Below are 13746 nucleotides of genomic sequence, written 5' to 3'. Positions count from 1 at the left end.
ACACAATAATGGTTTCCTCCCACAATCCAAAAATATACTGATAGGCCAATTGGCTTCCTACAAAATTAAACCTGAATGTCTGTGTGTGCGTGTACATGTGGTAGAGGATATAGATTGTAAGCTCCACTGGGGCAGGGACTGATGTGAATGTTCAAATATTCTCTGTAAAGCGCTGCGGAATATGTGTGCGCTATAGAATAAACTGTAAATAAATAAATAAAACATTCCTGAAATCATTATATAATTTCTGATCCAAAGAGGATCATTACAAACAGCGCTGGGGCAATTAGGAATGAGAATCCTGGGGCATTTTTTTCAATCCCGGAATTCGGGATTGAAAAATGCCCAATACCGGGATACCCGGGATTGGTTCCCTAATGAAAAAATCTGCCCTGCATACAGATGTAGCGACTGTCATCATTGCAGGGGCTGGCGGTGGATTCGCCACACGCCAGCCCGTGTGTGTCCCCTTACAACGGAGCTCCTCCCTGGTCCCCAACGCGTTCCCCCACCTCCCTGCTCCCCCCTAACCCTGCCCGTCTCCCTGAAGTGGATACGGGCAGGGTTCCCATCCCCCGACGATGGGAAACTGGGACGCTCGCGCGTCCCAGTCAGATGTAGCGTCCGCTCGCCAGTGGGGGTGGTCTGGCGAGCCCCGGCGCAGGATGAGCGGCGCTACATCTGTATTTACTTACATTTGCGGTTTGGCCGGGTGGGTGCACGGTGTGCTGTTGACCACTCCATTTGGTTAGTATGAGGCGCTGAAAAGGCCGAGAGTGGAACTGAGCATACTCAACCATATCTAGGGTCGATACCATTGACCCCAGAACCTGCATTGCCAAATAGATCAAAACTCATGGGCTGCTTAGCAAGAGTCAAATTCAATGTTGAACTTTGGCAATTTTGTCTGGGGGGCAGAAAGATTCTCTGTACTAACAATGCCCTGAGGTGCAACATGCGTTGACAGGGATGCAGTGACGATTTTTTGAGATTGATCACCCAACCGTGATCCTGTAGATAATACATAGTAGTTTGAAGATGAAGGAGCAAGGAGTTGAGCTGCCATAACTGATATAATTTTGGTGAACACTCTCGGTGCTGTTGAGAGACCAAATGGCAGAGCATGGAACTGAAAATGGCGGTGCATAATAGCAAACTGCAGAAACTGCTGATGCGCCAGCACTATAGGGACATGCAGGTAGGCATACTGTATATCCAGAGAAACCATAAAATCCCCAGGCTCCAAGGCCAGGATTATGGATCGGATGGTCTCCACGTAAAACTTAGGCACACAAAAAATTTATTGAGAGCCTTGAGGACGAGAACATTGGGCTTCAACACCAGGAAAAGGGTGGAATAGAAACCCCTGCCCCGCTGTGCTGAAGGCACCGGAACGATGACCCCTGCATCCAGAAAATTTGGGACTGCAGTCTGCAATGACCAGCGTACTACAACTAATGTAGCGGAGGCCTTAGAAGCCAATTGTATAACATCCACCGCTGCCTCACTCAAGTAAGCCGCAGCATGTTTAATGCCCATCACATAAGACAACCGTTCCCGAGAGGCATTAACGTTTTCTAAAGCCTTGGTCCAAGGGTCACTAGCCAGGACAACCCATTCTATATCTAACGCTGGCCTAGTAACAGCCCCTGAAATGGAAAAAATTATCTTAAGATTAGTTTCTAGCTTCCGGTCCGTGGTGTCTTTTAAGGAAGACGTGGACGGAATTGGCAATGTCTACGCACAGACCAAGCATGCAACATGAGCGCCAACAGAGGAGGCCCCTCCCACTTATCGCATTCTGCGACTGGTAGAGGTTAAAAGGAGGCAAGTGTCTTAGGAACTATAAATCACCTCATAGGAGTTTGCCATGCTTCCTGGCGTAACTCAGTAAGCTCATCGAATGGTGGGAGTTCAGTACTAACCAACTTTTTACGCTTAAACAATTGCGTCCTAGGTTTAGGTGCCTTGGTCTAGTATTTATTCCACAGCTAGTCCCATCATACATCAGGCCACCAAGGCCTTATGGCCTATTATTGAAACGGATACGGATCTCCCTAGTTTGCAGGCAGTGAGGCCATTGGCAGCTTTTAAACGTGGTTTGTATTAGGTCTGGTTTCCTGAGGCTGCATACACTGACTGAGCGGGGACTGTGGAGGACTGGTGGATGCGCTCCAGCGTGTGTAGCGCAAGTCTGAGTTGCTTAGCAACCTGTGGCTGTGCTGCAGCGGAAGTGCGCCACTAACGACTTCCAGTAAGCCTCCGGGCAACGGAGACGAACTTACGCCAACGAAGTGTGGTCAATACACGACCACAAACAAATGAGCTGGATTAAGGAATAATATTAGGCAAGTTAGCAGCCGACAAGTGGCCTTGTCTAATTTGTGCACAAATTGGAACACTGCGTAATCAGCCACAATTAAATGAAAGTATATGTTATCGGTCATCTTCCAGCTCTGTTGTGCATCAGTCTTCCCAAGAATTTTGCTGCTAGACTAGAAACGATCCCTGTGAGACCGGAATATAGAAGCAACGCCAAGAAATGGTCAGTGGGACCAAGAATGATCTTCTGACTTAAATCATTAATGTAAGATTCACTGCAGAAGCTCTTTTATAGACACCAAGGATTGTATTTTACACGTAAAGTGTAAGGAACGATCTGGCTGAGGTATCACCAGGACAGACAGGGGCCTTACTCAGTGTTGCAGTCAAAGTGGCTGCTCCTATCACTTCTTACATTGTGCTGCCGTTCAAGAAGGGAATACGCATTTCTGTGGATCTGCTTGGATAGAAGGGTAAGGTAGAACTTACCGACAGTCGTGATTCGGGCAGTCGTTTATCAGACATCGGAATCCTGACTGTCAGGAGCTTGACAGGGGGGCGAGCTCATTCAAGCCCCTTGCAGGGCCCCTGTAAGTCAGGATTCCGACTGTAGGGCTACTGACAGTTGGGAGTCCGAAGTCAGAGAAACAACCATCAGAATCACAACTGTCCGTGGCTCATCCGGCACTCTGATCAAATGTGCTCCATGCTGAGTCAGGCTCATTAATATGTGTGGACTTGTCTGGATAAAAATTCATACAAAATATTAACTCTGGCAATACGGACACTATATTGAAATGGCCATCTGTTGCATGGTGCATTGTATTAGTCAACGAACGATCACGTCCGATGACTCTACACCCTAAAAAAAAAAAACACACCCAAAAACAAGCAAATAAATACTGGATAACATGTAGACGTGTAAAGGTGGCCATACACACGCAGATTTATCTGCAGGTTGGAACAAAAACCAGGTTATGGATGAGAGCAAATGACAGTTGACCATTTGCTTGGAAATGCTGGAAAACTGACAAACTGTCACTCATCCATAACCAGGTTTTTGTTCCAACCAGCCAGATCTGAAGATAAATCTTACTAGTGTATGGGCACCTTAAGACTGACTGAAAGCTTATTATGCTGGGCTGTTAAAAGCATTATTTTAGCAAGATTTTTCTTTTTTTTTTGCAATTCAATTATTTAGTTCAATTTGGTGTGCAGGGGAGTCATTTTAAAGAAGATAATAAAAAAAAACACCTGTAGCTCCCACCTGCATAATTCAAATGGACTCTTTGCACAAAACCTTTTGTCCAGAACTGACAGGGAGTTCAAGGTTGTTCTTAAGTTAAATCTTAAAAGGTGCCCATACACTTGTACAGATGGATCGGGCCGAGAAATTGGCCCAAATCGGATGTGACACCCCCTCCGACCTGATGTGCGGTCCCATGCGCATCGGGCCGGAGTGGGGAGTTCGGGCAGGCTGCACATTAAATCTATCGGATCGGACCCATCAGGCACATGTGTTGGTCCGATCCGTGGGTGTGTGCCGCATACACCTATGTCCAGTAGCGTCCATCTTGTCTTTTCAAAAGATGTTTTCAAATTCAGCAGCGCTTCCCGCCCCGCCGCCTGGCAAATACAGCTACATGCTCTCAGACGCTGAAAATCGCAAGCGATGTATTGCATGCAAAAATGGTACATCAATGCAAAATCGTAAGCGAGCCTCCCTGGGAGGTGCACAGACAACCGGGGAGCAGCAAAAAACAGGCGCCAGTGAATGGGAGACCCACTGATGCTGGTGAGAATGAGACCTTGCTTGTCTCCGCACCCTCTCCTCTTCACCCCCGTTTTGTCACCCCCTGATGCCCCCCATCACCTCACCCCCTATCGCCCCTCCACATCAGTAGCAGCACATGTTCTCCAGGTCTCAAAGAATTACAAGTTAAATAATTAAAACCACCTGTGGATCTTTTAAGTGCCAGAAAACTGAACACCCAGGGAAAGGCATATCGTTAGTAATATATCGCCCAGTGTGTATCCAGCTTAAGGTTCAGTTTTGTGGTGAGATCCTATGGTTTGTAGTGTTCACCCTAGCATTGAGAGCGGGCAGTGCGCTGGGGGGCAGACCGGGCCCGCCAACGTCACAGCTGGGGGCAGTCCCGGGCCACTGACGTCACAAGAGGGGCGTGCCAGGGCCGTGACATCAAAGGGGGCGGGCCCAGCCACCGTCACCAAAGGGGGCGGGCCCGGCCCCTCCGAAGTCGGTGTGCTGCCGGGGAAGCGCCAGGCATCGCCGTCTACAGCGGCGCTGGGCTTCCCCATGAGGCTGTTTTAGCAGGGCACTGCTAGAGGGACAGGGCGCATTTTTCCCTTTAAAAATTGGGCAGGGCGCAGCGCCCCACTAAAACAGTTTGTTTATGCTTGTTCACATATTTTTTTGATTGGAAGCCACAAGCACTTGTTTGCCTATCACATTGAAGATACCTCATTTTAATTAGTCCTGGATCACTTACAGAAGACACCCCTGCTATTACTCAAAGGCACCCCATGGTACCACTGCACACAGTTTGGGAACCATTGTTATGGCAGAGGTGGGAGGTGCATATACGGGTCATAATAAGGGTCCAAAGGCTACTACAGAATTCAGTGAGGATCACAAGGTGATGATAAATATAGAGTGCAATGAAGAGGTAAAGGCTGGTACAGATACAGAATACTGTACCATGGGAACGCCCAGGAAACACTGGGCGTTCCCATGGGTGTGATTTACCGCCGCCGCCCCACACCCCTCGGCCAAAGCCTAGGATGCATACATCTGGTGAACAGTGTGTTTCGCCATAGTCACATGCACCCAGCGTATGCACATGTGTAAAAATTACCCTGCGCATGTGCCCACCATCGACCCCCGTGCGAATGCTACAACCCCTAGTGTGTAAGAAGAAGAAAAGAACAAAGCAACACCATCCATAACAGGTAGCAACTCGGTGAGTGACAGGTCCTTAATACTTGAAAACTCACCTCTTTAGGCTATCACATTCCAGAACCGCTCACTCAACCACCACGAGCTTCCTATCCAATTATATCCCCACTGTGCAATCCACACATCTTCTCTTTCTTCCTTCTGACCCTGGTTCATCAATGCTGTGATGTGATATCAAGCAGTCAACCTAGAACCCTTGCAATCCAGTGTACAACTATGCAATAGATAGCACCTTACCTTATGTATCAATGCCTATTTCCCTATAGATTGTAAACTCGTGAGCAGGGACTTCCTACCTCTGTTACGGTTTGTCACTACCCAGTATAGTTTTAGTTGTGTGTCCAATTGTAAAGCTCAATGGAATTTGCGACGCTATATAAGAAACTGTTAATAAATAATATAAATGCTACTTGTAAACCAGGATTGGACGACCTGCAACTGTAGTGACATTTACAATTCCATACCTCCCAACTTTCTAAGATGCTAAAGAGGGACTTTTGCGAGTAGCCGCGCTACTTAAATATGGGGGCGTGGCCTTCAAATCGCATCACTCACGGGAGGCCATTCCCCCGTTTTGCCGCTGCTGCCCCTCTGCCTGCGGGGAATAGACGCTGTGCGCATAGTGTGTATACACCGCTGCCCAGCAGGTGGCAGCTGGGACTCCCTACTGCCCCTAAATCCCCCACGCGCGTGCGCCGCAGGACATGGTTATGTCCCCCAAAAAATGGGACAGTGGAGAGGTATGCAATTCCCGCAGGGAAAGCCCTTGAGAGCAAAAGATGGCACCTCCTCTCAGGGGTAAAGTGTGACATGTTGTGGGTGACATGAGGTGTGTGACATGTGGTGTGGCACAGTGCTGGCATCAACTAAATAAACAGCAAGACATGCTGAGATTTGTAGTTCATCAAATGCAAAGCCACAGGTTATTTAACCCTGTAATGTTCTTCGCACGGACTATAACTCATACATCAACTTTGATTCCAAAGAAACAACAGAGATGCCCCCATCCCCCAATACCTACAACGTTTCTGCTCACCCTCTGGCCCGTTATTTGTGTGCCCGGCGCAGACAGCCCATTACCCCAACACCACAAACACAAATACTGATTATTCCAGTGTGAAGATCTATAATACTGGACACTGGTCCTTACCCGGAAATGTCCTTTTAACTTCAGACGCCCGATCATCCTACTACTACTAGCCTGGGACTCGCTCTGACGGACGTACATGAAGTGCGACGCTAGTGGCTGGTGACGTCGCACGGCTGTGACGTCAGGGACGCGTGAAGCGCTGCAGAGACTGGCAGCAGGTAAGGGCAGCGTGCTTTATTAGGTTATGGGGTGTCATTTATTGCCGGAATGTGCCGCTGTTATGTGGAGGGAGACTGCCATTATTACTTAATGTTAGTCAGATTGTAAAATACTGTGGGAAGCTCCCTCCTGCACGGTTAGTCATTGGAGGCTGATGTGATTTCCCTTCTGTAGTTTGCTAATCTGTATGTACCAAGTCTAGATGTATGATACAAGGTCACATATGCCAACTGTTGAAGTTTCGTCTCTGTAATTATCTGTTTCTTTGCAGTGACCATTCTGCACTTTGCAATTCTTATTTGTAGGTTAGATGCAGTTCTTAGCATTGTTTCTTATTGTAAATTTACATGTATAGGGGTAGATGTATTATCATAGTTGCCTACCCTCCTGCATTCTGCAGGAGAATCCCTGACATAGCAGCAATCTCCCTCGTTAGTCTAACAATCTCCCTCATGTCACCTAGCCCACATTACACTTACACCATAGTTACCTACCCTCCTGCATTCTGCAGGAGACTCCCTGAAATAGCAGCAATCTCCCTCATTAGTCTAGTAATCTCACTTATTTCACCTGGCCCACATTACACTGTTACATCATAGTTACCTCCCCTCCTGCATTCTGCAGGAGACTCCCTGACATAGCAGCAATCTCCCTCTCCCCTATTAGTTTAGCAATCTCCCTCATGTCACCTAGCCCACATTACACTGTTACATCATAGTTACCTCCCATCCTGCATTCTGCAGGAGACTCCCCCACATAGCAGCAATCTCCCTCTCTCCCTCATTAGTCTAGCAATCTCCCTCATGTCACCTAGCCCACATTACACTGTAACATCATAGTTACCTCCCCTCTTGTGTTCTGCAGGAGACTCCCTGACATAGCAGCAATCTCCCTCTCTCCCTCATTAGTCTAGCAATCTCCCTCATGTCACCTAGCCCACATTACACTGTAACATCATAGTTACCTCCCCTCTTGTGTTCTGCAGGAGACTCCCCCACATAGCAGCAATCTCCCTCTCTCCCTCATTAGACTAGCAATCTCCCTCGTGTCACCTAGCCCACATCACACTGTTACATCATAGTTACCCCCCCTCCTGCATTCTGCAGGAGACTCCCTGACATAGCAGCAATCTCCCTCTCTCCCTCATTAGTCTAGCAATCTCCCTCATGTCACCTAGCGCACATTACACTGTTACATCATAGTTACCTCCCCTCCTGCATTCTGCAGGAGACTCCCTGACATAGCAGCAATCTCCCTCTCTCCCTCATTAGTCTAACAATCTCCCTCATGTCACCTAGCCCACATTACACTGTTACATCATAGTTACCTTCGCTCCTGCATTCTGCAGGAGACTCCCTGACATAGCAGCAATCTCCCTCTCTCCCTCATTAGTCTAACACATTAGTCTAACAATCTCAATCATGTCACCTAGCCCACATTACAATTACACCATAGTTACCTCCCCTCCCGCATTCTGCAGGAGACTCCCTGACATAGCAGCAATCTCCCTCTCCCCTATTAGTTTAGCAATCTCCCTCATGTCACCTAGCCCACATTACACTGTTACATCATAGTTACCTCCCATCCTGCATTCTGCAGGAGACTCCCCCACATAGCAGCAATCTCCCTCTCTCCCTCATTAGTCTAGCAATCTCCCTCATGTCACCTAGCCCACATTACACTGTAACATCATAGTTACCTCCCCTCTTGTGTTCTGCAGGAGACTCCCTGACATAGCAGCAATCTCCCTCTCTCCCTCATTAGTCTAGCAATCTCCCTCATGTCACCTAGCCCACATTACACTGTAACATCATAGTTACCTCCCCTCTTGTGTTCTGCAGGAGACTCCCCCACATAGCAGCAATCTCCCTCTCTCCCTCATTAGACTAGCAATCTCCCTCGTGTCACCTAGCCCACATCACACTGTTACATCATAGTTACCCCCCCTCCTGCATTCTGCAGGAGACTCCCTGACATAGCAGCAATCTCCCTCTCTCCCTCATTAGTCTAGCAATCTCCCTCATGTCACCTAGCGCACATTACACTGTTACATCATAGTTACCTCCCCTCCTGCATTCTGCAGGAGACTCCCTGACATAGCAGCAATCTCCCTCTCTCCCTCATTAGTCTAACAATCTCCCTCATGTCACCTAGCCCACATTACACTGTTACATCATAGTTGCCTCCGCTCCTGCATTCTGCAGGAGACTCCCTGACATAGCAGCAATCTCCCTCTCTCCCTCATTAGTCTAACAATCTCAATCATGTCACCTAGCCCACATTACAATTACACCATAGTTACCTCCCCTCCCGCATTCTGCAGGAGACTCCCTGACATAGCAGCAATCTCCCTCTCTCCCTCATTAGTCTAGCAATCTCCCTCATGTCACCTAGCCCACATTACACTTATATTTTTTGGGGAAAAAAGGAATGAGAGACAGATACATTTACATTGAACCATCAGCACCATTTCCCAGCACTTTACCAAGTATAGTATCTCTTACTAACTGCTTTGGGGCTCATCTACATTTGGATATAAGTCATTTTAAAAGATTCCTATCAGATGTAGCAGTACACATCCATGCTTCTAGGTGCCACGTTCACAATCTCTTTTCACAATCTCTCCATATATGGAACTAGACAAGCCCTTTGGGTGGAGCATGACCCGCCCCCTCAGTGGGGCGCTGTGCTATATTCTACTACCAACTATAATCTCCGTGAAACTAGTTTTCGAAAGTAGGCAAGTATGTGTATTATCATGTGACTCCTGCTCTGAGACATCTGGCATCGCCGAAAACAAGCCATCCTCTCCATATAACCCTCTCACCGGCCGATATGTTCTGGGGGAATCCTCGCCAGCAAAGACTCCCCCCGTCAGTTGAATGCTGACCCACGAGCTGTGACGGCACGCTATCGGCACTGCTCACTGTCACAGCTCACCAAAGTGCATTGTATATACCCCATAGTCTTGTTACAGCAGCACCCCACAGGCACTCTATGCTGCCACATTACATCAAATGTACAGATAGAGCCCCTCTCATTCAGCTCTGTGGCTCGCCTGAATGTCCCCGCCGGCTGAGAGTTACGCCATCTGACTGGGACGCACGAGTCACTCAGCAGCGGGGGTCAGAAACCCTGCCCGTCTCTGCTTCAGGGAAACACGCAAGGTTAGAGGAGGCGGTGGGGACCGATGGGGAGCTCCTTCCCGCAACTGTTGGTGGCGGCTGGCGATTCGCCAACCCCAGCCTGAAGGGCTCCATCTGTATGTGGTGTACAAGGTGATGTGGTATGTAAGGGCACCTAAAAGATATCTTTTACTTTATCTTCTAACTGTGTATGGGGCTCTACAGTGATCTGCCTGGCAAATGTAGAGTGTCTTTAACCCGGCGCCAGTACAGTAACAAATTGTTTCACCAGCAGTCAGGTGGGTCAATTTTTTATTTTTAAATATTTAACCCCACGTTTCTTCTTCCCTTTTTTTTTTTTTAAAGGTTTAAAGAGGGATCTTCGCTCCAGCTTCTGAGAAGTTTGGCAACATTGCATTACATTATAAAAAAATACAGACAAGCCTCAGTCATAATGACCCAACCTCATACTTGCCTACCCTCCCAGAATGGCCGGGAGGGTCCCGCAAATCGGCTCCCGGGCCCCCGGGAAGGTGGGCAAGTCTCCCGCATTGTAGCAACAGCCACTGCTCCCCCCTTCCCAGCGGTAAAAATGTCCTAATTTTCCGGGTCCGCGGGGAGGGGGCGGGGCTAAAATGACGCAAATCGCTGCATTTTGCACCATTTTAACCCCTCCCCCCCCATCCATGGACCCAATAATTAATGCGGCTGCCAGTCGTGGGGGCAGGGCTTGGTGACATCAGCCTCGCCCCGCACCCAAAACGAAGCCTCGTCCAGCCCTGCTTTCACTCCTCTCCAGGCTTCTCCCGGAGAGGAGTTTTAAAAAGTCGGCATGTATGCCCAATCTGTCTGACGCCGGGTTAAAACCCTAACTGCAGCTACCTCATATTTAAAGAATTATTGAAGCCAGGCAGGAAAGCGTATTAATGTTGTAGCGAATATGTATTGGCTATAACAGTGCTCTAATCTATCCTTTCCCCACGTTTATCCTTCCTGTGGAAATCCAGCTATGGCACTAAGATGTTTGGGAAGATTCCGGCCAGTTCTGAAACAGCTCAAGTCCACGACGATGACAACGTGCACGTGGAACATGGTAGTGGTTCAACAGCCAGACCATCGTATGCTTCTCCAGAGCAGACAGTATGCCACAAAAAGTAGCAAAGGTACAAGGATGTTTGCCTGTTTAGTCATCTTTCTCGTTCTGCTTCGTTACTTAAAATATTACAAACAGTTAAAAAAATATATCCAGCTCAGGATTCAGGACCTGTAGCTGAGGTTTATCTGATTTTAGTTGCAGTTCTCAAGCAGGAAACTGCTTGTTTCAGTTATTTTAATTGTAGGTGAAATCAGACATTAAAAAAAAAACTTTTTACTAATTGACCATGGTGTGACAATGGGGTAGATGTATCAATCTGCCTATAACGTTTTTTAAATAACGAGTCCCGCTTCTCCAGCATAACGTGGAGAAGCGGGCAAACGTTATAGGCAGATGTATTAACCCCCCCCCCCCCCCCCCAAAGCCGATAAGGAGAGCTGTTATGCCCAGCGTGAACGGCTCTCTTTATCGGTGCCCCTACATGCGCACTTGCGCCCCCCCCCGGTAGGCTTTCTGGGCATGCGCGAGATCTCCAGCACAGCCCAAGCCAGAAGCAGGGCTAGGGTTGTCCCCACAGTGGGGGATAGGACAACGCTAGCCCTGAGCTGGCGAAGTGGCCGGGGCGAATTAACGCCTTGGGGGCTGTTAATACATCGCCCCAGCCACTAAACACTGGGGGGGATTGCAGGGGACAGCTGTCACTAGCGCACGTTAGGTGCGCTAGTAATACATTAGGGAAATCGTAATCCCCCCCTCCCCCAGTTAACCAGCGTTAAGTGCATTTCTGCACTTAACGCTGGCTCATACATCTGCCCGAAAGTGAGCAGTGAAAGCAGCCGGTATTAACCCTTCCTTTTTATTTTTTTTAATATTTACACGCTTCTTGTGTATTGTACTGAGACCAGGAAAAATAATGAAAAAAAAATCACAGGCAAAAAAACAAAAGATTTATTTTTAAACAGCAAATTGTAATGGTATAACTATGTACCTTTTATGTATATTTATTTTATTTATTTATTAACAGTTTCCTATATAGGAAACACGGACGGTGTAATGGTTACATTACTGCCTCGCAGTACTGAGGTCATGGGTTCTATCCCCTCCATGTGTTATATATATGGGGCAGTAGGGACGGTGTAATGGTTATAGCATTACTGCCTCACAGCACTGAGGTCATGGGTTCTATCCCCACCATGTGTTATATATATATATGGGGCAGTACGGACGGTATAATGGTTAGCATTACTGCCTCACAGCACTGAGGTCATGGGTTCTGTTCCCACCATGTGTTATATATACGGGGCAGTACGGATGGTGTAATGGTTAGCATTACTGCCTCACAGCACTGAGGTCATGGGTTCTATTCCCACCATGTGTTATATATACGGGGCAGTACGGATGGTGTAATGCAGGCATGTCCAACGTTGGCCCTCCAGATGTTGTTAAACTACACATCCCAGCATGCTTTGCCACAGTTTTGCTATTAGAGAATGCTAAAACTATTGCAAAGCATGCTGGGATGTGTAGTTTCACAACATCTGGAGGGCCAACGTTGGACATGCCTGGTGTAATGGTTAGCATTACTGCCTCACAGTACTGAGGTCATGGGTTCTATCCCCACCATGTGTCATATATACGGCGCAGTACGGACGATGTAATGGTTAGCATTACTGCCTCACAGCGCTGAGGTCATGGGTTCTATCCCCACCATGTGTTATATATACGGGGTAGTACGGACGGTGTAATGGTTACCATTACTGCCTCACAGCACTGAGGTCATGGGTTCTATCCCCACCATGTGTTATATATACGGGGCAGTACGGATGGTGTAATGGTTAGCATTACTGCCTCACAGCGCTGAGGTCATGGGTTCTATTCCCACCATGGCCCTAACTGTGCGGAGTTTGTATATTCTCCCCGTACTTGCGTGGGTTTCCTCCGGGTACTCCGGTTTCCTCCCACAATCCAAAAATATACAGATAGGTTAGTTGGCTTCCAATAAAATTAACCCTAGAATGTCTGTGTGTGCGTGTACATGTGGTAGGGAATATAGATTGTAAGCTCCAATGGGGCAGGGACTGATGTGAATGTTCAAATATTCTCTGTAAAGCGCTGCGGAATATGTGTGCACTATATAAGAAACTGTTAATAAATAAATATAGTGCACCCATATTACGCAGCGCTGTACAGAGAATATTTGAACACTCACATCAGTCCCTGCCCCAGTGGAGCTTACAATCTATATCCCCTACCACATGTACATGCACACACAGACATTCTAGGGTTAATTTTGTTGGCAGCGAATTTACTTACAAGTATTCTTTTGGATTGTGGGAGGAAACCCACAATCCAAAAGAATACTTTGGATTGTGATATATATACATATATACATATGTTATGTAGATTTGAGTAAATTATTTTATTTTGTACCTAGGCAAAATCAAAGGACAAGCTAAAACACGGGTAAATATAAATGCAGCTTTAGTTGAAGACATTATCAACCTGAAAGATGTTGAGCAGGAAATGAGCAGCGTTCTTGACGTTCTTAAAGAAGACTTTAACAAAAATCTAACCATCAGAACATCGCCAGGTAAGTACATCCCTCATGTGTTCAATGACAAAACTCTACACAAAACATGTATACAATTTCAGGTGGTCTCTCGTGCTTCTTGTCTGCAGATATTTGTTGTTTATCTATCTCATCATGGCTGTAACTAGAACTTGTTATTCTAATATTGGAAAGAAAAAAAGTGTGCTCTGCGCTCGGATGTAGCAAAGCGCTTATGTGTCACGGTTGTGTGGCATAAATGTAATAATAAAATAATGGTAAAAAAAAATGTGCTTAGCCACTGAAAAAGAAAAAGGTTAGTGTTAAAATGTTTACAGCCCTTATTGGGCTTTTTTGTGGGGAGAAGGT

General features: G+C 47.2%; 2 protein-coding genes across 5 annotated transcripts in view; one reads left to right on the top strand and one right to left on the bottom strand.

The window, feature by feature from the left end:
- The window catches only part of RBM18 (RNA binding motif protein 18), a 22025-nt gene extending 15421 nt beyond the window's left edge, over positions 1-6604 (bottom strand). Inside the window, exon 1 of one of the 3 annotated variants that reach the window (XM_083161048.1) lies at positions 6450-6604. The gene's annotated coding sequence lies outside the window, so the exon portion shown is untranslated. Of the gene's footprint in view, positions 1-5337; positions 5462-6335; positions 6401-6449 lie in introns of those variants that run through there. The other 2 variants (XM_083161050.1, XM_083161049.1) reach the window with 2 other exon arrangements.
- The window catches only part of MRRF (mitochondrial ribosome recycling factor), a 20400-nt gene continuing 13121 nt past the window's right edge, over positions 6468-13746 (top strand). The window contains exons 1-3 of one of the 2 annotated variants that reach the window (XM_083161046.1): positions 6468-6607; positions 10741-10896; positions 13264-13419. In XM_083161046.1, coding sequence (XP_083017172.1) covers positions 10743-10896; positions 13264-13419 — 310 coding nt within the window. In that variant the 5' untranslated portion in view covers positions 6468-6607; positions 10741-10742. The other variant, XM_083161047.1, reaches the window with a different exon arrangement.

The sequence above is a fragment of the Crinia signifera genome, chromosome 9 (genome assembly GCF_055691185.1).
Source record: "Crinia signifera chromosome 9, ASM5569118v1, whole genome shotgun sequence".
Lineage (NCBI taxonomy): Eukaryota > Metazoa > Chordata > Amphibia > Anura > Myobatrachidae > Crinia > Crinia signifera.
This window is presented reverse-complemented; position numbering and strand designations above follow the sequence as displayed.